At 43.4% G+C, this 27,580-nt stretch overlaps 1 protein-coding gene across 1 annotated transcript in view; it reads left to right on the top strand.

Moving 5' to 3' along the window:
* FGF1 (fibroblast growth factor 1) overlaps window positions 1-27,580 on the top strand; it is a 105,543-nt gene that overhangs the window by 67,707 nt on the left and 10,256 nt on the right. Inside the window, exon 2 of the mRNA XM_003404573.4 lies at window positions 13,367-13,569. Within this exon, the coding sequence (XP_003404621.1) occupies window positions 13,401-13,569 (169 nt within the window). The 5' untranslated portion in view covers window positions 13,367-13,400. The remainder of the gene's footprint in view (window positions 1-13,366; window positions 13,570-27,580) is intronic.

The following is a 27,580-nucleotide window of genomic DNA, read 5'->3' as shown; positions in this document are numbered from 1 at the left end:
TATTATGGGGTGTCGCGCCTGCACAGACTCTTTCTCCCTGGGTTCAATTCCCTGGCTGCTCCTGCAGCCCTTCACTGCCCCTGGTGGAAGGTCACACAGCAGTCACAGGTGGATGTTCTGTGCTTGTCCCTGGGGCTGGTTTTCTCCAGTTGATTCTGAAAGACAACTTTAAAGAAGCTTGCAGGCTATTTTCTGATACTCTGCCCCATTGTTCTGGGGAATGGTTTTGTTGCTGTGCCCTGGCCATTTCCTGTTACTTTGTTTGTAGATTTGGAGCGGGGGACTATTTTAGGACTATTCACCCCATTTCTAGTGGTCTCTCCCTTACCCCAAGCCTTTTATCAGCAGTGGCAGATTACTCCACCAGAATAAAGGTCAGGAGGATTCTTATAATGCTGGGTCGCCTTGCTGAGGTATCAGGGAAGTACTAATGGTGGGTCATTACACCATTGTGGAAGAGGACAGTTCAGTGTCAAGGGAGGAAATTGCAAAGACTCCATTTCAATGAACACAAATGTCTCCTTTATAACATTGTGGACTGGGCTACACACGTTATACAGGCTGGTTGAGTAAAAAGAACTGAGAAATTGAAGGATCACCACAGTCCAAAGGGCGTTTTAGTTCCTTGCCCACATTTCTTCCACGATTAAGATCATGGACTCTGGAGTCAGAAAACCCAACTTTCAAATCTTGGCTCTACTGTTTATTTAGTTGTGTGATCTTAGACAAGTTATTTAAATTCTCTGAGTCTCAATGTCTTTACCTGTAAAATAGGGGATAAAAAGCAATGCCTACCTAACAGAACTGTTGGGAGGATTAACTAAAATAATGTATATGAAGTGCTTAGGACTGTACCTGGTACAGAGAAAATGTTCACGCAAAGGTCACTCTTTTCTTATTTATGGACATGTCCAGAGCAGGCTATTGGGAAATATATGGCAGGGCAAGCCTTCAGCATTTCCAAAGAGATAACAAACACACATACTTCAAAAGACTCAGTTTGGAGAAACTAAATTTTCTAGGTCAAGGGGGAAGGGAAAAAAAAAAAAAAAAAGGCCCAGCAAACAGACCATCTTTCGAAGAGCTGGAAAGCCTGCTGACTTCAAGAAAGGAATGTGCTTGCTGGGCCGGTTCTGGAGATTGTAACTTGCACAACAGATTCGAAAGGTTTTAGGAGACATGTCAGTAAGAAAAGGTTAAAGAAAGGGGCCAAGGGCTGCCAGAGACCCTGCAGAATCACTTTGCACTTGGCTCGAAGCCCTGGGGCTTTAATCCATCTGTCTGCAGGAAGGATACTTCCATTTAAGATGTGTGGAGGTCTTCGAGATGGCCGAGAGCCTGTAGCACACTCTGGACCGGGGTATACACCATTTGCCATTCAGACAGAACTGGGGCCGGTGGAGCGGCGCCGCTGCACCAGCAAGCGCTCTGTTTTTCCTCTCAGAAGGGAGGCTGTTTGCTCTAAAACGCTTTAAAAAAATTCCTAACCTCCAACTGAATGATGCTCTCTGGCCAGGAAGTGCTCTGGACATGGACCAGCTCAACTGCAGAGAATTAGAGATCCAGAATCCAGGGAAGAAATAAAGGATATTGGAGGAAGTCCTTTGGGAAAGTACACATGTGTCTGCTTACATTTTTCTACTCTTCATTAAGGACTTTGAGAGCTAAGGCTGCGATTGAGTTGTTCAGTGATAGAATTAGATTGAATTAACAGTCCCCACTTCTTGCCAGCATCTTTGCCCTTCTAAGCACCTATGCCCCTCTCATCTGAAGCATGGCCAATGAATCTGGTATGGCTAAATATAAACTCCTTAAATGCAGAAACTGTGATTTCTACTCCAGGTCCATAATCCCTCATCTGCAAAGCCTTGGGGCTAGATATGTTTCAGAATCCAGAATTTTGGGGATTCTTGAAAGGCAGGGCGGTGCATACACTGTATATTATGTAACAACTCCATTGGGGTCTGGAACAGCACCCTGTAATCAAATATAGCAGTAATTCTGCATCAGATTATATGAACATCAACACAAGGTGAGAAAAAATAAAGACCTAAATAGTCTCAGGACATTTGGGGTCAGGTTTTGCTACAATCTGACTTACGAAAGAACTTCTAGTTTTCAGAGTTTTTTTAATTTCAGAATTGTGGATATGAGATTTCAGGCCTTTTCTTTTTCTTTTTAATTCCCACAAAATCTAATGCAGCATTCTGCCCTTGAGAGGCACTGAACAGAAGTTTTTGTTTTGTTTTGTTTTTGTGGGCTATGAGTACTCTTTATTTGGTTCTTTTTTTTTTTTTTTTAATTGTGCTTTAAGTGAAAGTTTACAAATCAAATCAATCCCTCATACAAAAATGGATATACACCTTGCTATGTACTCCTAGTTGCCCTCCCCTTAATGAGACAGCACATTCCTCTCCACCCTGTATTCTGTGTGTCCATTTAGCCAGCTTTTGTTCCCCTCTGCCCTCCCATTTCCCCTCCAGACAGGAGCTGCCTACATAGCCTCATGTGTCTGCTAGAGCCAAGAAGCTCACTCCTCACCAGTATCATTGTCTATCTTATAGCCCAGACCAATCCCTGTCTGAAGAGTTGACCTTGGGAACGGTACCAGTCTTAGGCTGACGGAAGGTCCGGGGACCACGACTGAATAGAAGTTTTTGACATCTGAAGTATGACATCTTGATCTTCCTCAAATGGTGTTTGGTTCTTGCAGCCTAGGGATAGATTATTCTCAGCAACCTGGAGATTCTGCAGGAGGATCTTATATTAAAAAATAAGAGGGAAAACTATTAAGCCCATAAGGTCTTCCTAGTCCTGAACAGTAACACATGCAAATTAATGAAATAATATTCTGAGAACTGCTCAGTAGTATATTGTGTTCAGCACCTAAGCAAATGAGAAGACATTACATAAAGTGATGATGAAAAAATTCTAAACTTATTACCTAGAAAACTAGGTTTTCCAAATATTGCTACATGCTAAAGATCAAATTTCTTCAACCATAAATCAATAGCACAGATGATTGGCAAAGTCAATAAAGAGATACATAGATGGTGGTAATCAAGCTAATATCTACTGAATGCTTACAATTTTTCAGGTGCTGGGCTCTGTACTTTATATGCATTATTATTTAATACTTAACAGCAACTCTGTGAGGTAGCTACTATTATAGAGCCCTGTTTTGCAGATGAGAAAACTGAGGCTATGTGAGATTATTTGCTAGTGAGTGTCCAGCTGAGACTCAAACCCAAGTCTAGTAGTATGCTGATAAACAAGATCTCAGGAGAAAAAGATTTTTATTTGTAGCACTTGCCAATTTCTGTGGTACAAATACTTCTGCCATGGCTGATTTCAACCAACGGTTTAGCAACTGGCTTGCAAAATTCCTGAATATTTAATAATTGGCTTTCATGAACTTGTAGGAATTGTTTCTAACACACCACTGTCCAGCCCAACCCATAGCCAACTTAATGGTTTTCTGGGCTTAGAAGATGAGATTTCAGCTCACAAGTTGGTTTGGGGGCAGCATACTGATATGCTAGCCCAGGCCAGTCAGTCACAACTACCTGAAACCCAGTACAAATCACTAAGGGTGGAGTAGAGGAAAAAGCGAGAGAAAAGAACACACCGTCTCCCTCTTCAGACAGACTTCCCTTCACCAGAGGGTATGAGGTGAGTCCTTGCCAATCTGATACTCCCCAGCAAAAATAACAAAACCTGGAATTTTTCAGGCTCTACAAATCTTTTTCTTGGTCAGATAAGGAGCTCAGACTCAAAACCAAAGGGTCTGATCCTTTCCTCTTTGAGATCCTTAATTTCCATAGTATTTCCTTTGAAGAAGTAAAGAAGTATTTGCTACAAAACAGGAGCTGAATGTGCACTGGCTTTTAACTAAAGGTAGGGAATTCCAGCCCAATCTGAACCCAATTAAAATGCATTCTGGCTCTTGGGTCGGCTTCTCTGTCAATGCCTGTAGGACACCACCTTCTAATTAGGTCTCCTGATAATATGTTCCGTTAGATCTTTAGAGGGAACTGGCCTGATAGTCTATCAACAAATGTGCACAGGGCACCTATTACGTATGGGCATTTGTTAAATTTTGGGTATAGGCATGATCTGACTCATAGTGACCCTATAGGACAGAGTAGAACTGCCCCATAGGGTTTCCAGGGCTGTGAATGAGTCAGACTCGACTCAATGGCAATGGGCTTGGTTTTTTAATAGGCACAATTCCTATCCCAGGACCTCAGAGACTAGTGAAGGAGACAGCCAAGTAAACACTGTTGATGTTAGCTGCTGTTGAGTCAGCCATTGACTCATGGCTACCCCATGCACAAAGAAACAAGACGCTGCCCAGTCCTGCACAATGCCCACAATTGGTTGGGGATTGGACCAGTGTGATCCACAAGGTTTTCATTAGCTGACTTTTGGAAGCAGATCACTAGGCGTTTCTTCCTAGTACATCTTAGTCTGGAAGTTCTGCTGAAACAATATGTAAGTGCCCCCTGACAGATGGGTGGTGGCTGTGCTTGAGGTGCACATCAAATAATCAACCTCAAGTCTCTCACATGGAGGGCAAGAATGCTACCACTGAACCACCAATGCCTCCCAGAAAACACGGTTACATTATATTCATTCATCAAATATTTATCAACTTTCCATTAGATGCCAGGCACTGGGATACCATGGTGAGCAAGACAGATGGATCTGTACTATCATGGAGCTGACAATCCAGTCATGGAGAGAGATGTTAATTAAATAATCACAAGAATGAATGTGTGATTACAGAAAAAAAGCAAAAAAAAAAAAAAATCTTTGACCGTTACCAGGGATGGAAGGGGGAGGGAGGGAAAATTATCAAACAGATAGAAGACAATATTGGTGAAGGGAAAGGCAATACACAATACAGGAGAAGTCAGTACAACATGACCAAGACAAGAGAGGACACTGAGAGGAGCACAAGAATAAACGGCAACTATTTTTTTTTTTATGGTAACTACTATAGCATAAAAAAAAAAAAATTTTTTTTTATAGCATAGATAATCGTGCAACGATAGTATTAACAAACGATAATTTATGAATGAATACATAGGTAGACAGTTATGACAAAAGATGTGGGAGGTTATAAAGGAGCACACCCACTGGTAGACACAGGTTTGGTGGTGGATATTGCTACATACATGACTGTAGGTTTTCCTCATATATTAATATAGACAATATAGCACACCAGGGGCACAGTCAGAGAAACTTCTTAGACATAACCAAACACCTCACAGGATGAATTTCCTAGGCTAGAAGACAAAGGACCACAGGCTCAGGGGACATCTAGGTCAATCGGCACAACACTGCTCATAAAGACAATGTTCAGCATCCTACTTTGGTGAGTCGTGTCTGGCATCTTAAAAGCTTGTGAGCATCCAAGATACAACTATTGGCCTCTTCCCATGTGGAGCAAAGGAGAGTGAAGAAAACCAAAGACTCAAGGGAGCATTTAGTCCAAAGGACTAATGGACCACATGAACCACAGCCTACATGACCCCAAGACCAGAAGCACTAGATGGTGCCTGGCTACCACTACCGACCACTCTGACTAGGATCACAACAGAAGGTCCTGGATAAAGTGGGAGAAAAGTGTAGAACAAAAGATCAAATTCACAAAAAAGCCCAGACTTACTGATCTGACAGAGACTAGAGGAACCCCTAAGACTATGGCCCTAAGATACCTTTCTCACCTGGAACTGAAGCCATTCCTGGAGACCACCTTCCAACCAAACAATAGACAAGTCCATAAAATAAACAATAACATCCTAGAGGAACATGCTTTTAAGAACAATCAATTATACAAGATCAAAAGGGCAATATTTTCCCAAAAGCAAAGATGAGAAAGCAGGAAGAGGTAGAAAATCAGGATGAAAGGTAACAGGCAACCCAGGGCAGAAATGGGGAGACTGCTGACACATTGTGGGGAATGAAGCCAAGGCGGAGAAGCACTTTATGTACAGACTACTGAATGGGAGTCTCGTTTGCTCTCACCTAATGCACAATTACAAAAAAAAAAGAATGAATGTGTAATTAAAAACTGAAGCGCTCTGAAAAAATGTTAAATGGTACTATGAGAATTGGAAAAACCTAACCCACTTAAGGGAAGCAGTAATAGCTTCCTTGAGGAATTGATAATTGAACTAAGATTTGAAGAAAACAAAGGAGTTAACCAGGTCAGTGGGGTAGAGAGGAGAGAAATAGTGTTCTAGACAGAGGGAAGAGCATATGCAAAGGTCCTTGGGTGAGAGGGAGCACAGTGGCTTCAAGGAAACGAAAGGTCAGTTTGGAGAGAGATTGTGGTAGAAGATGAGACAGGAAAGGAGCAAGGACTTGATTCTTGCAGAGCCCTGAAGGCCATGTTAAGACTTTGGTCTTTATCCAAGAGCAATGGGGAACCATTGAAGTGTTTAAGCAGGGCGGTGTATGTGGCAATTACACCCATGCTGCAATGAGGGTATGTTCAGCAAGCTATGGGAGCACAAGGGAGCCAACTAATCTAAACTGTTAGAGAGGAAGGGTAGGAAAATTGGGGTTGGGGTGTGTGTCCAAATAAGGTTTTCTGGAGGATAAGATATCTGGGTGGCTATGACTTATGACTTAGCCAGGTCAAGGTAGAAGGATGGAGGAAAAGAGAAGGAAAATGTTGCTGGCTAAAGGATGAGCTGCTTGGATTAAGGCCTGGGTGGGTGTAGAGGTGTGGGGGTATTAAAGGGACTGCAAGAAGAAGAAGCTAATAAGAGAAAAGGCAACAGGGATAGCAGGGACCAGATAATGAAGACCTCAGTGGTCATGATAGAAGTCTGGATTTTATTGTAAAGACAGCAGGGAACCACTGGTCTAAAGATCTTCAGCAGAGGAACTATCAGATTCACCTGTTAGAAAGATCACTAGCAGCAGGATTAAAAATCAATGGGGAGGGAGAAGAGACTACTGCAACTTGTTGTCTGCACTAAGGTATCAGCAGTGAGGATGGAGAAGAGAGGATGGTTTTAGGAGACATTAAAAGGAAAAATTAAAAGGACTTTGTCACCAGCTGGAAGACTGGTCTGAAGGAAACTAATCCTTCTATGTGTCTTGACTTTTGCCTTAAGATCTGGTTCATCGTCTATTTTTGTAAATGTTCCATGTGTTCTTGAGAAGAAAGGTGTTCACAAATTATTGGCTCTCTATACGTTCATTCAATTAAACGTGCCAATTGTGTGTTTCAATCTTCTAAATTCTTATTAATATTTTTGTCTGCCTGCCCAATTAGCAAAAGGAAAATAATATTAAAATCACCTGCCATCATTGTGGTTTTGTCAACTTCTCTTTATATATTGTCAATTTTTGTTTTATGTATTTTGAGGGATGCCACTAGGTATACAAAAACTTAAACATTTTGCATCTTTCTGTTGAATTGTTCCATTTATCATTATATAGTGATCCCTTTTATATTTGATCATTTTTGTACTTTAAAGCTATTTTATCTGATATTAATATAGCTATATGACTTTTTATTTTTGTTAACATTTACCATGTATCTATTTTTCATCCTTTTACTTTAACCTTTCTGTCTCCTTAAGTTTTAAATGTGTTTTCAGTAATCGGAGTGTAGATGGTTTTTTTTTAATCCAATAACTAATAACTAGTAAATTTAGTCCATTTACATTTACTGTGATTATAAATATATTTTGGATTTATTTATGCCACATAATTTTGAGCAGCTTACCCGTTTTCTGTTCTTTTTGTATTTTTCTTGATTCATTTGGATGGATAGAGTTTTATTATATCCCACTTTACCCTTTACCCTCCACCCTTACCAGTTGCTGGTTGAAATTAATATACTCTTTTCTTTTAGTAGTCACCGTTGTGATTTAACAAGCACATTTCACTTAACAAAATCTAAGGTTATTAATATCTCTGAGGAGGAGTTAAAGCTTTTGGGTAATGCCATTCATAGAGTCAAGGAGCAAGGACTCACAGTATATTTGGAACCGAAGATGAATCCTGTTTTATATATGCCTTCCCTTGATTCCTAGAACCACAAGTCTTTCCTTCCAGCTTAGTCACCAGGGCCAAGCTAAGAACAAATGCCTCATAAAAATAGCCAGCTTCACAAATGTCACCTCAATAACCTCCAATAAGCTAAGAGCTGAGTCTCTTACATAACCATGGCTTACTTTTGCCTCCTTCAGCTTCTCTGCCATGTCTGTGGCTTAAATAATGGGGGCCTTAGCTAATTTCTTCCCCATATGAGAAGGGGCAAAAAACTATTTTAGAACCAGATGAAAGATTATTTTAAATTAAGTATTTAATCACAACTGACCTACATCACACCAGACTTCAACACAACCAGCTACTCCTATCTCCTATAGGTCAGGCCACATTGTTATACAGTAAAACCTGTAAAACCTTGATCCTATATAAGGTGGAAACCTGTCAGAGAAGGAAACCTCAAGTATTTTTCACTAAAACGAGCAATAGAAAAGTAGTAAGGCTGCACCCTGTCAAAGGTGGAAGACACGTAAGACTTGGAAAAACAAGGCAGCGGGGTCAAGTTCCAGCTCTCATGTGTTTCACTGTACTTTTAAAGTGTTACTAGGAATACGAGCCCATTTCACCCTCCAGACGGCTCTGAGAGGTAGGCAAGTTGGGGTTGATTAGAGGAAACATCTAACAAGGAACGAATGACTCGCTCAGGTCCCAGGGCCAATTTGCTCATAGCGGGGACTCTGCAGCGGTTGCTCACTACCACACTGAAAAGTGACTAGTGTATTCCTGGGCAAGAGTCTATACTTAACATCCTGTTCATGTGTCAGAGCTCAGGTTCCCTGCTAGGGGCTACAGCTGACAAAATATGTCAGCCTTAACATGAATATTCCAATAGGCTTGGTGTTCTTCTCATTTTGGTGTCACTGATAAATCAAAAAAAGCCTGCCTTTCCCAAAATCTCACCAGTGCCCCAAATCTCAAAGGGCTGGGCTGAGCACCCACTGATGACAGGGAGTTCACTGGGCTTGATCTTCTCCGATTCCCAACACATTTATGTAGAAAATTCCCTCTCCTGACAGCAAACACAAAGATAATAGAAAAAAGAAGCAGTGTGTATTAACTTTTATTATGCTTATTCCCTGATATTTTTAGTTAATGGACTCATTTATTAGAGCAATCTGTGTAAATCCCTAAAGGCCTGCAAAGGCTGCTGCCTTATGGTTGTATTGTGTCATATACTTCCTTTACTTCTATCCTTTACCAAATACTGGATTGGCAGAAAACTTGGAAACAACCGCTGCTTAAAATATAGGTAAGTTGTGAATAAAGTTAAAAATAAGGCTTTTCCATGCCCCTGGGGTTTCCTTCAGCAACAAAAAGAGATCTCATTTTTTGTATGTTTCATTTGATTTATTAATCCTACTGCCAAAGCCTATCAGCTTTGTATTGGCTATCAGGCTTATTTTCAGGTGTCAGCATGTCCCCTTCAGATTTCCAGGTACAGCTCTGAATAGAAAGGTGTTATGGGAGCAATCTGAAGTCAGTAGAGACATGAAGGGTCCTTGGGTGATGTAAATGGTTAATGCACTTAGCTGCTAACTGAAAGGTTGGTGGTCTGAGTCCACCCAGAGGTACCTCAGAAGAAAGGCCTGGAGATCTACCTCTGAAAACTCAGCCATTGAAAACCCTATGAAGCACAGTTCTTCTCTGACACACATGGGGTCTCCATGAGTCGAAGTTGACTTGACAGCAATCAGAAACTAGAAATAGCCATGAAGGAATAATCTCCTCCCTCCACTCCCCCCATGACTGCACCTCTTACTGGAAAGGCGGGAGAGCAGGCAGAGCATGGAGTCACAGGGGTTTATGACCACAGGTTGCACTGTGTGATCAGGAGCGAGGTGGTGCCTGAGGACCTGCTGGGTTCAGGCTGAGGTGGTTCGGTGGGCGAGAGCTCAGCAGTGATAAAGCCCTGGCTGCATGGCTGCTACACACATTTATATGTATCATCCTTGGCCACAGCTGGTACCTCTAACCTGAGCCAGCTTCTGGTGCAACTGTTCCCCTTCATCCCAGTGGGGTAGAAGAAAGAATACAAACAGATCAATCCAAATCCATGCCCAACACTTAGAAAACCACTTAATGGGGATCCCTACCGGTGCTGGATCTAGGAGGAAGGCCACCCTTAATGTGCAATTGCCATGAGCCAGAGGCAAACAGGGACCTCCATTTGAGAAAACCCAGAGACAAGAAACAAAATTCTGCTCTCCTCAAGTTGACAATATAAATGACAACAGGTAAATGACAACAACTAGTATATTACTATTGTCTCCTTTACCAAACTGGAAGCCCTGGTGGCATAGTGGTTAAGTGCCATGGCTGCTAACTGAAAGGATGCCGGTTCAAATCTACCATGTGCTCCTTGGAAACTCTATGGGGCAGGGCAGTTCTACTCCGACCTGTAGAGTCACTATGAGTTGGAATCAACTCGACAGCAATGGGTTTGGTTTTTTGGTTTTGGTACTAAACTAGAAACATAACTTAGTAAGTCCTTGGAAAAAACATAAATGACAGAAGAAATATTTATAATCTCTTAATTGTACTTGAAGGAGGGGGGATGGTGGTAACTTTAGTGCGCTAATGGAGAGGTGATGGGTGAGGATGTCCATGTTTGGGAGAGATAAATTGCTTTACGTCAGATGAGGAGTGAAGTGAGGGACTGGAATGAGAGGGAAACTTACAGGCTAGGTGGAGAGAGGGCTGGGTGGAGAGAGAGAGAGGGAGGGAGGGAGTAGACCCAGACAGACTTAGAGGCTTTTGGGTGAAAGGGAAGGATTTGGATGAGAGAGCGAGGGCTTGAGGAGGGAAATGCAGTGTGCAGAGCAAGGTAAGCTCCTCTGCAGTCTTACCTATGAAAACCATGAAAAGAAAATTAATTTTCTGCTACTGTATTATGTGAAAGTAGCAGCACAAAATCTGACTGTATGCGGAGGGTACGTTGTGGGTGATCCGAAGTTAAATATAGCTTACAGGGTGTATACAAAACTCCCTGTGGGGGCTTTGAAGGGACCTCAAACAATAACAACCTGGCCCGTGTGACTGCACATTGGGAGAGGTGTGCCAGTAACATTAAAATGCTGGGAGTAGAGGAAACAAATGGAGGCCTCCAACATGGGCCCCATTTCCAAAGTCACAAGGGCAAATCACCCAAACTGCTGCTTGATTTGCCATGGAGCTGCTTTCCAAGCGGGCGGCTTTGGGAGGCTGCTCCAAGGTGGCTGGGTGGTTAGCGCCAGGCAATGCAGGGAGGCGGGCTGGTCTTCGGTGAAGTTCATAGTGCTCCCTAATGCCTGGTGTGGGGTTCTTCCTGGGATCTGCAGACATGCACGGAGTCCCGCTGCAAGGTTGGCGTGGGGGCAAAAGTGGAGACTGTTGGTGGTGACAGCCAACATCTGGGTCACAAATAAGTTAATGAATGATGAACTCTGACAAGCAGATGTAGGTGCTAGGCAATAGGTAAAAAGCCCAATCTTGGTAATAATGCTGCTAGTTCAGTGTCAGGGAAGTCACTTGGCCTTTTCATGGTGTTTGAGGGCAAGCAAATAAGGGCTTTGTTTTCAGAGACCCCGATAGAGGCCCAGCTCCACCGCTTACTAGCTGTTGACCTTGATCAGGCTTTTAATGTCTCTAAGCTGTGGTTCCACCATACTTAAAATAGGGACAGTATTAGTGTCCGCCTCACGGTGTTGCAGTGAGGATTACATGAGTTAATTTGCTGCCCAGAACGTGTTAATGATGATGATGGTTGTCACTATAAGACTACTTGATAGTCATGTGCACAACTTGCCCCGACTGAAACTTACGAAAGGAAAAAGCTCCCACGCTACTTTCCTGGTCTCTTTGGCTTCCTTTACTGTCCTGATATCCACCACTTTATTCTCCTAAATGGTGGGCCACGTAGAGGCTTTAAAATTCTAATGTTCTGTGGTACATCCATACCGTGGAATACTAGACAGCAATAAAAATGGATGAACTATTTTTTTTTTAATTGTACTTTAGGTGAAGGTTTACAGAACAAACTAGCTTCTCATTAAACTGTATGCATATTGTCTTCTGACACTGGTTCACAACCTCACGACGTGTCAACACTATCCCTTCTCAACCTTGGGTTCCCTGTTACTGGCTCTCCTGTCCCCTCCTGCCTTCTAATCCTTGCCCCTGGGCTGGTGTGCCCCTTTAGTCTCGTTTTGTATTATGGGCCTGTCTAATCTTTGGCTGAAGGGCGAGCCTCGGGAGTGACTTCATTACTGAGTTAAAAGGGTGTCTGGGAGCACACTCTCAGGGTTTCTCCAGTCTCTGTCAGACCAGTAAGTCTGATCTTAAAAATGAATGAACTATTGATACACATACACACGAACACACTCACAAATTCTAATGTTTATTGGTTTTGGTTTTTTATCCTCAGAGGTGTAATTCATGTGTTTTTACACTCATAATTTGTATATAGTGGGTGTATACAGCGTTAGAGGATTGTAATATATACTGGTGGTTTCTAATATGTCTCATATTAGAAAACAATTAGGATGCACAAGAGACAGACCGGCATTCCTCTCTGTGTGCTGAGAGGCTATGTGGGAATCTGTGGAAGCGGACAGTAACCAGACATACCCTTCATAACGATCTGTTTCAGAACATTTCCTTTGGTACAGTGTTTGTACCGCTTAATACCCCTAAGTGGCTTGTTCCCAGGCTCCCCTCCCATCCTAACCGACAAACCCAGAATGTTTCCTTTACACATTAACCCTTTGCTGTGAAGGGTTGTGGGGCATCTGAAGGGCTTCCTATGGCTTTGCAGAAGGTTCTGCGTGTCCAGGTGTCTGTGCTATCTGCTACCCGCCTCCTGCGGCATCTAGTCAAAACAGTGTGAGGGTGGAAGGCAAAACCTCAGTCCTGGCCTCTCTGCTTTTGCGGGTTTCAGTCAGACCCCAGGTGTTATTTTAGTGCAACTTCAGTGTTTAATTTGAGGATGTGTGTGGATAAAAAACAGGGACTAAAGCGTTTTTTTTTTTTTTTTTACTTTGGCCAAATGATTAAATTTGAAGTTCTAAAAAATGCACAGCCTGGTCTAAGCTGTGTCCAGTTGGAAACTGAAAATCCCTCCCATGCTGGGGACCATCCTTCCATAACCACTGGCCACCTCCACCCCGGCCCGTTTACTGTGGGTACCACCTGGGCAGTCTGTGGTTATGAACTGACCGGAGCCCTAAGCCTGGAGGCTCTCTTTCTCTCTCTGAAAGTGTACATTGTACCTTTGCTGGAAGACCATTCTACAGGTTTATTTCATTTCTTACAGTCTTGAAGGATCCATAACCAGGAGCTACTGAGTCATGGCCGAAGGGGAAATCACAACTTTCACAGCCCTGACAGAGAAGTTCAACCTGCCTCCAGGGAATTACAAGAAGCCCAAACTCCTCTACTGTAGCAATGGAGGTCACTTCTTAAGGATCCTTCCAGATGGCACAGTGGATGGCACCAGGGACAGGAGTGACCAGCACAGTAAGCACCCCTCTCTATTGGACTCCTTGCCTTTCTGGTATCTTCCCAAGTCAAGAACCAGAGGATATCTAAGTATCGGTGCCCCATTCTACCAGGTTCTATTCAGGCATGGCACGCTCAGAAACAGGGGTAACATGACTGCATAAAGATGGGTATGGACAATAGGGAGTGGTGGGGCTCGTGGCCTACCTGAAGGTGATCTAGTTCAAGTTTTTAATGGAATTCTCTGCTGACCTAACAAAGCTGCTTTAAGATCAGATTTGGCTGCCAGTGTTCCATCTATGTATTTTCCCAGGTTTCTGTAACTAGAGAAAGGTCTGGCCCCCAAGGCTGGTCAGAGGCCCTGCTTGCTGCATGATGGGAAGAGCCAGATGGGGCCAGGGTGGTAAATCCTGTACAAAGACATGGGCTCAATTTCACGTTAACTGACTCTCCAGGTTATGTTTCCACTGGGCTTGATTTGTGAAATCCTAGTTCATAATCATAGTCTTACACATTATAAATTATGCACCTTCACTCTGCATATCTTGCAGATGTGGCTGTGGTAACCAGGAGGGGTAAAGTGCTTCTCCAGACTTTACAGAAACTGGAGAGCAGGAGTGATTTGAGCCAAATGCTGAATCTCTCTCCCAAGTCTTCTGCAGGCCCAACTCTCAGATGATGTTGATGAATGAAGGTATGACTTTGGAGAAAAGGATCTTCTTGACTAAGTATAAAACTCTCTTCCTTCTGCTTTAGTACTCCTGGCACTGGTGTGTATGTTTGATTTAGGTATCTGAGTCTTATGGTGATGTTATTGGAGATTCCCTGAGCACCATGGAGGCATTAGAGTTTGTAGAGCAGCCAAAAGTCAGATCTGTCCCCGCTTAAAGGGTCGGCAATCTAAACAGCCAAACATCCTACAATTCAAGGGGAGGGAAGTGTGGGTAACATCAAGAGACATAAAATAGCACAGGTAGGAAAAGTAAGGTCCTGCAAGACTGGCTTTAAAACGCAATGCGAAATACTGGCTTGCCCATGGTGGCTTACCCACTGGTAGTCTCCATTATGCATGGACTATGCACCAAAGGTGGTAGGCTCTCTACCCTTGGATACACAGGTAATAGGAGCGGAAGCTGGTGTGTACAGACCAGTGGGTGGCATTGTTCTCTGCAGGGAGGCTGAAGCCTGGGCTCGTAGCTGCAGGATTAAATTCTTTGGCTTTGTTTTGTTGGCTTGTCTTCAAATGGACCCGCCAAATGCCTTATACTCAAAAACAGGTACCAGAGCAAGGCAAGCAAAACAAAAGAAAAAAACAACCCTCTATTTTTTTTTTTTTTTAATATGTTAAACATATACCTAAGCAATGTTGGCCACAAATAAATGGACTTAGACTGTAATCCACTGTCAGGCATGGTACACAACTCAGGCAATCCCCATAGAGCCCAAGGGGAACATGTTTTTCGTTCTTCCAGGTTTTAAATGTTTCTCCTAAGTTTTGCTTGCCACTTTTCTGAACCAATGGAGAATGTTGTCTGGTCCTCAGAATCCCAGGGGAAAAACAACCTTGGTGATGCATTTCTTGGGGTTAACTGGACACTTCTCGAAAACCTTGAATCCTAGGGTAAAAGAGCCTACCCTAACTGAAACTTCTGTACAAACAGCATATGAGTTCACTGCTGTCATTGAGCTGACTTCTGAATTTTGCTGCCAACTCGGCCGCCTGACCGCAGATGTCAGGAACCCTTGGAATGTAGCACATGGAGCCATAGGAGTGTGTGTGCAGATGCTTGCAGCCAAGTAACGCTGCAGTAATTATTTGCCAGGTGCACTAGGGCAAGTTACTTGACCTCTCTGGCCTTCCTTTCCTCACTTGTAAGATCAGACTACTATTACCTGCCTCACAGCTTCCTTGGAAGGATTAAATGAGATAATGCAGTGAATAATGTGGTGCCTGGCCCAGAGTACGAGCTCAGCACATCTTGGTTAATGTTGCTGTTGTTAGCAACAGCAGCAGCAGCAAGATTTCCATGTATTCAGCTCACTATGTGGAAATACATAGTTGGAGACCTGATGGTGCCGTGATTAAGTGTTAGGCTGCTAACCACAAGGTTGGCAGTTCAAATCCACCAGCTGCTCCCTGGAAACCCTATGGGGCAGTTCTACTCCATCCTATGTGGTTGCTATGAGTCGGAATTAACTCTATGGCAATGGGTTTGGTTTTGGTTACTTAAGGGACCTTTCCTAGTTTCCCCCCTCCTATATAAAAAAAAAAAATTTTTTTTTTTTTTTATAATGCCACCCCCCAGGTAGGCCAAGGGTCTAGATTCAGGTTTGGATTTAGGGCTTTTCTGCCAACAGTCAGTCATGTAGGCCTATTCGCTTCCTCTAGTACTAAGAACAAGAGCCAACGGAGACAGAAATGAAAGTGAGATGAGTGGGCAGAAGTCCATCTCCAGCCAGCATCAGAAGAACTGGATAATCCGCATACCCCCTGTAGATTTAGGGCCCAGATTTAGAGGTAGAGACTTTGAGTTCCTATTCCTGCTTCGCCATTCTCTAGTCAGGGTAGCACTGGACAGTTAACATTCTCTGCATCTTGCACAAAGTGTTCTGCAAAAGCAACTTCAAGTCTCCCAACCCCACGATGACCCTTCAGTCATCTGACACTCCCAGCCCCTCTGCGGCACTGACATTTAGATGTCTCCAGTGTTCCCAGCTGTGCAACCTGGAGGAAAATTCTTTAATCTCTCTGGGACTCAGTTTCCTCACCTATGGGATGGAAATAATACCACCCTGTGTGTCTCAGGAACCCTGGTGACATAGTGGTTAAGTGCTACAGCTGCTAACCAAAGTGTCGGCAGTTCGAATCTGCCAGGCGCTCCTTGGAAACTCTATGGGGCAGTTCTACTCTGTCCTATAGGGTCACTATGAGTTGGAATCGACTCAACGGCGGTGGTTTTTTTTTGTTGTTTTTGTGTGTCTCAGGAGACTGCAAAGAGCTATGTGATACAAGCAGGAGAGAAGACGCCTGAGTGGGGTCTGTCGCCCTCTTCTGTCCAGTGGTGGAACTACTGCAAACCCCTCCATTTCAAAGGTTACCAGCTTTGGATAGGCAGGCAGGGGTGGATAATCCCTAGATAACTGAGATTAATATAGTCTGACAAGGGGAGGGACTCTATTTCTTCATCATTAGTTTGAATGTGGTTAGAAACTGAGGTCACAGGTAGACAGTCACTACTTAAACACTAAGTAAGAGACCCCTGCAGGAAGAGCATTTCTAAAAGTCAACCGCATATTTTTAAAAATCTACATAAATCATGCAAGATAGAACCGTAAGCCTTCGAGCTCTACCAGGCAAAAATAACTACCTTCACAGCTTCTCTTGCTCCACGACCATATTTACCTACCCTGGGCAAACTTGAGAAGCTTTTGAAATTTGTCTTCTTCCTATTCCTAGGAAAGTAAGTTTCCAAGTATCTAACACAAGGCCCTTCTTACAGTGGTATAAACATATGCTGATACTTGTATGGGGCTATTGTAATACAGGCCTGGGTAAAATGTTTCCACGCGTGGGAATTTCTGGCCTGTGGAGGAGGTGGGTTTTAGTTTGGCCTTTTAAAAAACCTGTTGTCGCTGAGTCGATTCAGACTCACAGCGACCCTACTGGACAGAGTGGATAGAACGTCCCCTTGAGGTTTCCAAGGAGCAGCTGGTGGATTCCACCTGCAGACCTTTGGTTAGCAGCCAAGCTCTTTAATCATTGCACCACCACCCAACCCAATTGCACCACCAGGCCTCCTCAAATCATAGCTGTAGGCACAATCAGATGGTGAGAGCTACGGAATTGGGGGCCAGTGGGGTGCAGGGTTGTAAGCAGATTCATGTTGGACTCTAGGGTTTTGGGAGAAGGGTAAATTGTGGTATCACCATAGGAGGATCCTAGAAGAGGACTAGGTGTGGGACAAGACCACCAGTTCCATTTCGCACACAAAGCATTTGAGGAGTGACTCGTGGACCCGGCAGCTCTTTGTTCATTTATTTGTGAGACTGTTTAACTTTTTCTCCCCTGCTGAGCTCCCTGAAGACAGGGATTTTGTCTCTTATTGTTCATCACTGTGGTTTTCATGCCTTGCCATTGCCTGGCACTTAGTAGATGCTTGGTAAACATTAATCGGATGAGTGAATGAATTGTAATGGCAGCAGATAAATATGAATTCATCAATATATTCAATAAATATCTACTGAGCACCTGATATGTGCCAGGCATTGTGCTAGACCCTTTCCCTTCTGCCTAGGCATAACCCATAAAATTACTAATTATCTTTCCTGTGAGAATATGGAAGCTAATAGGGCCTATGACCAGCTATTAACTGGGAAAGCTTGGCACAGACCCACCACTTCTGCTTCCAGGACTGAGGTCCTTTCCATATCTCACCACCACCATGATGGTAATTTCACCCACAAACTGATTAGATAAACACACTGGATTCACACAGCCTGTTGGGCGAGTCAGATGGGTGTAAGTTCATGTCCTTTCACAAATGTTTACTAGTTTTGTGCCATGTTGGAAAAGTTACTACCCCTCTATGTGCCTCCCTTTTCTTATTTTTGTAACAAGGATGACAATGGTACTCACCTCATAGGAAAGTAAGAATTTCAAGCATGATAAAAACCAAAACCAAACCAACGATTGTCAGATTAACTCTGACTCACAGTGACCCCATTTGTGCCAGAGTGAAAGTATGCTCCACAGGATTTTCCATGGCTACTATTTTGGAAGTATATCATCAGCCCTTTCTTCTGAGACACCCCTGGATGGACTTGAACCACCAACCTTTCAGTTAGCAGCTGAGCACATTAACAGTTGCACGACCCAGGGACTCCTTAAATGTGATAAAGTTTGTAAAAGTGCTTAGCACCCTTCTAAGTACATAATAAAGTGCTCAAAAATGGCATTATCATCATCATCCCTACCACCACCACCATCATCATCATCATTCCTAGGCTCCCAATTGCTCACTGAACTGAGGGTGACCCTTCATCCCAGCTTCTGTGTGACCATCTGGGTTTGGAGCTCTGAAGGCCAGCCACGGAGATATAATGTCCCCAGGCGCTGGCCCAGCAAGCCCTGCCCTGTCTCACTTCTTTCTGTAGAGGGGGCTGGCTCAGTCAAAGGCAAGGAGGAGTGCCATGTTTGATTTTGCTCTTTTGCTAGAGTTCCCTCACTGGCTAACGGTGACCACAACTTATTCCTTGACAAGATTAATAACTGCAACAATAACTGGAGAAGAATAACAATCTCACACATGTCCAAACCCTGCAGACTCTTCATGTGGCCCACCACCCCACACCTCAACAAGCCCCCAGAGGCTGCGTGTGGAGCCGAATTACTGGTACTGCTTACCACACAAATGAATATGCTCCTGAGAAAAGTGTATGCCAATCAAATATTTATAAATCAAACCACATCCTAAACGCGCACTAGGGGAGTTTGCTCACCCAAAGAATCCTCTCTGGAGCCCTTTATAAAAGGTCAACTCCTTCTCTACAGAGAAATCCGTCCCTTCCATTGTTCTGGGGAGGTCCTGACTTCTGTTCTCTGGCTCACTCATAGCCCCATGCAAATCTGCTTTGATAAGACTCAAGGCACTGTGCTCCTCACCAGCTTGGCCAAAAGTCACACCAGCTTTTCAAATGACTGAAATGAACAGAGCTGGGTCCTATGGCCAGAAGTCGGGGTGGTGCGGGGAGAAGGAATGTTAATCAGGAATGTTGTTCCTGAATGGTATTCTAACCTTGGTCATATTTCACGCAAAGGGACTCCCTGCCCCTCCTCTCCTAGCCACCACCCATTACCTGATTATATAGGAAGGGCTTTTCTAGATAAATACTTAGAAATTATATCACACAGTTCCTGGACTATATAAAACATTTCCAGACCCTAAAGGAGAATCTGACATCTTTACACATTCTGAGAAAGTATATACATATACATATTCCAAACCACCGGAATCTTTTTCCCAAACTCTTTTTCTTTTTCCTCCTCCGTCTTTCTCTAATGTTTCACAGAGCTCGGTTTGTGGCTACGTTTTAATTATAAATGCCACTGACATAAAACAACCTCATCAAGTTCTGAATGAGGCTGACCTCACTTTGGGTAAACACAGCAAAGGACGGGAAGTCTCAAACCCAGAATAAACCAGGCACGTAATCTCTCTGGGCCTCGCTTTGGAGAGCAGAGGTGGGAAGCTGATTTAAAGGCCACAGACACACTGTGGAAGCAAAGCCTCCCTCTCCACGCAGTTTTCCCACTGAATGCACCAGCTGTAATCTTATTTTTAAAGATTCCTAGGGCAGGACAGAAATGGGGTACAGTGCCCAAAGCTTACTTCTCTTGGCATCGGCAGGCTCAAAACTTATTTCTGCCCTCAGAAAGTGAAGGATTACCTGTCTTACCAGGTAAGACCTAATGGAAAGTCCCTGGGTGGTGCAAACGATTAACACACTTGGTTGCTAGCCAAAAGACTGGAGGTTCGAGTCCACCCAGAGGTGCCTTGGAAGAAAGTCCAGTTGCTCTACTTCCAAAAAATCAGCAATTAAAACCTGTATGGAGCAGAGCTCTACTCTGATGGACACAGGGTCCCCACGAGTCAGGACAGACTCCGCGGCAACTGCTTAGGATCTCCCTTGGGGAGCAGAGGAGAAAACCAGAGATACAGACTTACAATTCCTCAGAACAAAAGGTACAAATGCCTAGTTGGGGGCTTGTTCATCCACTCCAAAGCTCAGTGTTTCCCTTTACTCCTAAGTACATAGGGCCCGTGAAGGGGCTTCGTGGGTGAGCAGGAGGACTAGGCAGAAGAGGTATGATTCGTTGTTTGCTATTATTTGTTGTCAAGTGGATTCCAACTCAGGGCGACCCCACGTGTGCAGAGTAGAACTGCTCCATAGGATTTTCAAGGCTGTGACCTTTCAGAAGCAGATTGCCAGACCTGTCTTACAAGGTGTCTCTGAATGGGTTCAAACTGCCAACCTTTTGGCTAATAGTAAAATGCTTAGCTGTCTATGCAAAGGTGGTTTTCCATATTTCAGGTTATTTGACATTCCCAAACCAACACACCCTAATGCATTCCTAATGAAAGAGAAGAGCTCTGGATTCTATGGGGACACTTAATGCCACAAATCCACTGAGCAAACACTTCCCACCCCTTTCCAGTATGTTTTTCTCCCCCCAACATTCAATTATGTAAACTTTCTCTTTCTTATGTTTTTACAATGCCTTATAAATTTGCATTTCTCTAAGAAATTCTTATCCATTATCGCACCTTTTACAAAGCTGCTTTCCATTCCTTCTGCTAAGTCAAAAGTTGCTGTCTTTATTTAAGAGTTGGGAAAAAATAAGTACCCTTCAGGCTAAATGACTTGTCTCATTTGGCAAAAAGTACTTGCCCCTTCATCCTCAGGATGCTTTAAAGTCTTTGGGTCTCCCTGCCCAAGATACTCCAAGATGGAAGTCCTAAATTCCCTTGTAGGAGCAAGAAGAGGTGCTCCCCCAACTCTGCTCTGGTGCTAAACCTGGGGGAAGGGGCTAGAAAAGGGAACTGAGTAGAGAAGGTGCCATTTTAATGGCCGTTTGCCTTGTTCTGCCTTACCAGTTTCCTGGTCCCCTGTCTGCTGCCCCCAAGAAGACCCACCTTCTATGGATACCTGTGCTCAGGTATAGCTGCAACTGGGGTCATGGCTGATCTGGGTCACAGAACATCACAGCAATCACCAGGACGAAAAACATGAGCTTGGGGCCACTCTGAGCACTTGCCTTGGACAAGAACTCGACTTTAAATATCGTCTACCACCCCTGAAAAGTGTGAAGGATAATTCAACAATCGCCAGCAGCTTCATCATCCAGAGATAACCAGTATTGCTAGCTGGTCAGTCTTAACTCAGAATTGTGTTTTTAAAGGAATTCAGCATTAGAATGAAGGGGAAATTCTGCCCATTCCCCTCCCAGTCTTACTCCTTCTTCTCTCCCTCCCCAGAGCAACCACTTATATGAATTTGGTCTCTATCTAGTATGCATTTTTATATTTTATTATATATACATATTCATGAGGTATGCACATTGCTTTATTTTTTTTTAACAAAATGTTCATCAAGAAATTACTATAAATATTCTTGTGAAATTTGTTTTTTTTTTTTCACAGTACATTATTTTCTGCTTTTCTCTGAAAAGGAAATCCTTTTACGCATCCATACACACACATGCAAACCCAGGAGAGGGGTTTTCTTTTAGTTTTTGAGTTTGTGTTTTCTTTTAGCTCAAAAGCAAGTGAGTTTTTTGTTATTGTGTTGCTTTCTCCTTGATAGGTTCATTTGTCTGTATCCCTAGCTGTGTGTAACCCACCTGAAAGCAGGGACTGTGTCTGGCATTCAGTACAGTTCCCAGTACATAACAGATGCTCGATAAATACGTGTGGGCCGAACAGCTCTCTGCCCATCGGACCCAGCACTACTATAAGCGGAAGAAGCTGCTGCTCCAGACGAAGCCCCATAGCCAGCCACCTTTTTCTGAGGCCCCCCTTTCTCATGCTGTCTCTTTCCTCTTCTTCCTCAGCAGCAGGATGTAGGCTTGGAAAACTGGAATTCAGTCACACTTGAGAATTGGACACCTAGTCAGCTCCCCGCGCAGCTCAGGCTGGGTGTTACTGCTTCCTGCCAGCCCGGCTTGCAGAAGGATATATGTTTGGGAAACTTAGCCAAAAAGAAATCCAGTGAAAATGAGCTATGAAACTTGGACATCCTGGAGAAATAATATTTACAGAGGAAACTCTTGAGACGAACTCTCACCAGTGCAACAACCCTGGTGGCGGGGCTCGTGGCTGAGGGCTGAAGTCATGTGCTAAGCAGGCCTCTGGCTCTTATTTACCCCTGTGAGGCCTTTACATGGCCGTGATTGGACTCCACAGATGGCAGGGTCAGCTCCACATACCCCCATGGCAAGACCGACGGGTACTGTCTAAGGTAGCTGAGCAGATATGAACTAGGGAATGGAAAGTCTTTTAAAGAATCTTCCTTGATAACCTAAAAGGACCTGCCCTTTGGGATTTCTGTAGCACTTATAATGTATCTGCCTAAATACCTACATATGTGGGTGGAAGGAGGACAAAAGTTACAGGCAATTAACATCACTCCATTCCATCACTACAAATGGTGTCTTGGATGACTATCTGCCATTTTGTACGTCTGATCTTGAACACAAGGGGACCCAAGAAGTGGAGTATGGCTGGATTTTGACCAATCTATCCCATAATTAGAGCTCATGAAGCAGAGTGAAAGAGAGGAAAAGAGCAGGATACTTGGAGTACCCAAACCTGGGTTTTGGTCATGGTTTTGCACCTTCTGAGTATAGTCCTGGGTAACATATGATCTTATCAACCTACAGTCTCCTTAGCTGTAGGATGGAGCAAGTGCTATCTTCCTCCAGGGATTGTTGTGAATATCTGAGGTCACAAATGTTGTTGTATGCCATCGAGTTGATTCCCACTCACAGTGACCCTATAGGACAGAGGGGAACTGCCGCATAGGGTTTCCAAGGCTGTAATCTTTATGGAAGCTGACTACCACATCTTTCTCCTATGGTGCGCTGGTGGGTTTGAACTGATGACCTTTCAGTTAGCAACCAAGTGCTTAACCACTGTGCCACCAGAGCTCCTTTGAGGTCACGTAAGCACACTGGAAATGATAAGAATCACTCACATTTATTGAGCACAAACTGTGTCAGGCTCCCTACTAGGCACTTTCCATACATTAAATTGTTTAATCCACACATCAATCCCATGAAGTATGTGTTATTGTTATAGACAATCTCACAGCTAATATGTAGCCAGAATAGAATGGATCCATGCACTTTGAGTCTGGAGCTCACATTCTTTAACTCTGCATTGTTCATACCAAGATGGAAATGAGCACAATGCCTGGCACATTACAGGTGATTAATAAATGGATCTCCTCTTCCTTTGGTCTCTCCTAATCATGTAGGATTATGCTGATAAATTGATAGAGGCATGTATGTGAAAATTCTCTGAAAACTGTAAAGCACAAGGAAAATAAAAGCCAAAAAAACAGTTGCCACTGAGTTGATTCCAACTCATGGGACCCCATGTGTGTCAGAGTAGAACTGTGCTCCATAGAGTTTTTAATGGCTGATTTTTCTGAAGTAGATGACCAGGCCTTTCTTCTGACGTGCCTCTGGGTGGACTAGAACCTCTGATCTTTCAATTAGCTGCCAAGGGCATTAACCATTTGTACCACCAAGGGACACTATGAAAATGCAGGGCATTTGTTTTTAAGTAGCTTTATTGAGATATAATTCACCCATTAAAAATATTCAATTCAATGGTTTTTGTATATTCACAGAGTTGTGCAACTATCACCAAATCAATGTTAGAACATTTTCATCACCCTAAAAAGAAACCCTGTACCTCTTAGCCATTATTCTCCCATGTGCCCATGACTCCACCTTCACCCCACTAGCCCTTGGCAAACGCTAATCTACTTTCTATCTCTATGGATTTATCTATTCTGGACATTTCATTTAAATGGAATCATACTATATGTGGTATTTTGTGACTACCTTCTTTTACTTACAATGTTTTCAAGATTCATCCATGTTCTAGCACGTATCAACCAGTACTCATTCCTTTTCATTACTGAATAATATTTCTTGTATTAAAAAAACCCATTACTATCAAGTCGATTATGACTCATCACAACCCTACAGGACAGACTAGAACTGCTCCATACGGTTTCCAAGGAGCACCTGGTGGGTTCGAACTGCTGTTAGCAGTCATAGTTCTTAACCACTATTGTCACCAGGATTTCCATTTCTTGTATAGAGCATTGTTATTTAATCTATTTGCTTCATAGAATGTTACAGCTGGAAAGAACTTTAGAGACTGAATCTAAGCCCCTTCCATTTTACTGATGAGGAGACTGTGGCCAAGAGAGGTTAAGTAGTCTAGCCAGGGGCCCCCAGCTGGCTGGTGGCAGGGCCAAGCCTTGAGCTTATAACTCTCAACTTGGTCCCATGTTACTTCACTCCACAAAATATCACTGGAAACATCAAAGTGCACAGCTTATTAGGGGTGGGCTGGTAGAATCATCTCTGCAAATATTAGCTGAGCATCATTCATTCAACAAATATTTATTGGCTGTCCCCTATGTTCAGGGCACTAGGCAAGGTGCTGGGGATACAAAGGAGAATAGGATGAATGAGATCGCCACCCTGCCTCCCAGAACATACGTTCTCCTGGGAGGCAGAAATAAATGAGTAAACCCCTAAAATAACAAAATAATTATATGTGTTAAGTGCCATGAAGGCAACTGAGGAAGAGAACAGTGTTGAGGGCTAGGGTGGCATTGGCATGGACAGTAGGGTGGGGGTGAAAGGACCTGTTATATACAGAGCTGTAGGGTACTTGGGAGAGGCCTTTCTGAGGCGAGAATATTTAGGCTGAGGCCTGGAAGAGGAGAAGGAGGCAACCCTGGGAAGGCCTGCAGGGAAAAAGCGTTAGACAGCGTGTGCAAAGGTCCTGAGGTGGGAAAGAGCTTGGTGTGCTGAAAGAATTGAAAGACTGGAGCACAGTGAATGAGTGAACAAGTGGTGTGAGTTGAAGCAGGAGAGATGGGAGAGCCCAGATCGCACATGGAGGCTCTTTGGCCTGTTCTTTCATCATCACATTCTCTGAGCTAACTGAGGATAGGACGACCTGAGGGAAAGTAGGCTGGTGGCCTCCACTTTCCTTCCTGCTGATTAACTAAACCCCTTTTACCACAGGAAGCTAGGGAAGGCCTTGAGTCTCTGTAGCAAAGACTTCCAAAGACAAGAGAACTGCATCTTTAGTAAGGGTGACGTACTTATGTATCACCCTTGGGATGAATCAGAAGATAAGGAAAACAGAGGGAAATAAGAAATGCGTGTCTATTAATAGGGGAGTGGTTAAATGACTATGGGACAGCCACATAACAGAACACAATTCAGCTGGCAAAGGGAACGAGGTTAACCCTTTGTGCTGATGTGGAACTATCTCCAAGTTAATCGTTAAGCAAAAAAAAAAAAAAAAAAGCAAGGCACAGATCTGTATTGTAGTATGTTACCATTTTTGTAAGAAAAGATGGGAGGATAATATGTATTTCCTAAGAGATGTATAGGAAACCCTGGTGGTGGAGTGGTTAACTGCTACGGCTGCTAACCAATAGGTTGGCAGTTCGAATCCACCAGGCGCTCCTTGGAAACTATTGGGCAGTTCTACTCTGGCCTATAGGGTCGCTATGAGTTGGAATCAACTCGACGGCATTGGGTTTTGGTTTTGGTTTTTTAAATAGATGTATAAAATCTCTCTAGAAGGAGTAGTTTACATGTTCGTTTCTGTCTCCCCCCAGAAGAATGCATATTCTGGGAGAGAGGGCAGTAATTTTGCCTGAACTGTTCATCCTTGTATCCCCAATGGGAGGAGAGAGAGACTTTTTTTTTTTGGTGGCAATATATACAACCAAACATACACCCATTCACAATTTCTACATGAACAGTTCAATGACATTGGTTACATACCACACGTTGTGACATCATTCTGTCTCTACCCATATCATTTCATCACCGTGAATCTAGGCTCTCTGCCCCTTAAAGTTCTCATGTGTGCTTTAGGTGAACTTTTATCAGTTCACACTCATATAGATAATCCTTTATAAGAGCACTATGCTCGAGGCAAACATTCTTTATTAATTGGGCTAAAGTATTGTTTAGTTTAATGATGGCTTCATGGGGCAGTTTTGGTTCAAGATTTAAAGATTATTTCCAGGCATTAGATTTGGGGGTCAAGGGGGAAACGTTTACTGTCTACTCTTACATCGTTTCCATATTTGAAGCACATGAATGTATCTCCTCTTTGAAGAAATTAGATGAACAATGAAAACAAAGAAAAGGCAATGAGGGGTCTAGATCTGCCAGCCAGAGCCCGGTGTTCCAGCCTCCCCTGTTCGTCGGCCTCTGATAAAGCTGACCTTTATCAGAAAAGAGAAGTCGGCTTGTCCTCCCAGAGAACTATTAGGTTGTCACTGGTTCCTGATCCAGATTTCACTCCTAGTGGTAATGATGGTTGTGACAATCTGATGCCCAAAGAAATTTTCCAGAGAGGCCAGAATGAATTCTGATTCCTAAATGTGAACCGTCAATGCACCTCCCTTCAGAGATGCCTTGGGATGAATGAACAAAGGTATGATAATTTTCAAATAGGTATGAAATGCCAATTATATATTCAGCACTGGGTGAGGCACCCTGGGAATGTCAGTCCATGTAAATGGAAAGGATGTACCTTGATGTAACTCATGGTCCTTGACCTCAAACTCCAGATTTCTCAACCTCTGCACTATTGACATTTTGGGCTGGATAATTCTTTGTTGTGGGGCAGACTGCCCTGTGCAGTGTAGGGTGTTTAGCAGCATCCCTGATCTCTACCCACTATATACCATTATCATTTGCCCTTTCCTTCCCTGTTGTGACAACCAAATATATCTCCAGATGTTGCCAAATGTTCCCCTGTGGAATAAAATCACCCCCAGTTGAGACCTACTATTCTCAGCACTTTGTTTCCAGGTAACTGTTTTGTTCTCAGAAGCCAGAGATTTCCCCTCAACCTGTACCCCAAATGGGTTGCTACAGAGGTTGAGGGGTTGATTGAACGTCATTGTGGGCAACTTCTCCGAGTTTCATATTGGCAACCAATCTTAACTCCCTAGGAATCTCTTCTGTCTGGGAAAATAACAATCTCAGATTACATAAAAAAAAAAAAAAAATCTGTTGGCAAGAATCTCTCCAATGCCTAGAATGCCCAGGCCATAAAAGGATACCCCAAAGCAAGTTCGTAACTAAAGCAGAACATATTAAGGCCAGATGGTTAGTGGCCCACTCTGTAACACCACAAGATGGCCAGGACGATGGAGCCCAGGGAAATGGATGCCATTTCTTCCCATCATT

This window comes from Loxodonta africana, chromosome 2 (genome assembly GCF_030014295.1).
Source record: "Loxodonta africana isolate mLoxAfr1 chromosome 2, mLoxAfr1.hap2, whole genome shotgun sequence".
In the NCBI taxonomy this organism is placed as follows: domain Eukaryota; kingdom Metazoa; phylum Chordata; class Mammalia; order Proboscidea; family Elephantidae; genus Loxodonta; species Loxodonta africana.
Note: the sequence above shows the minus strand (reverse complement) of the source record. Positions and strands in the feature narration are given on the sequence as shown.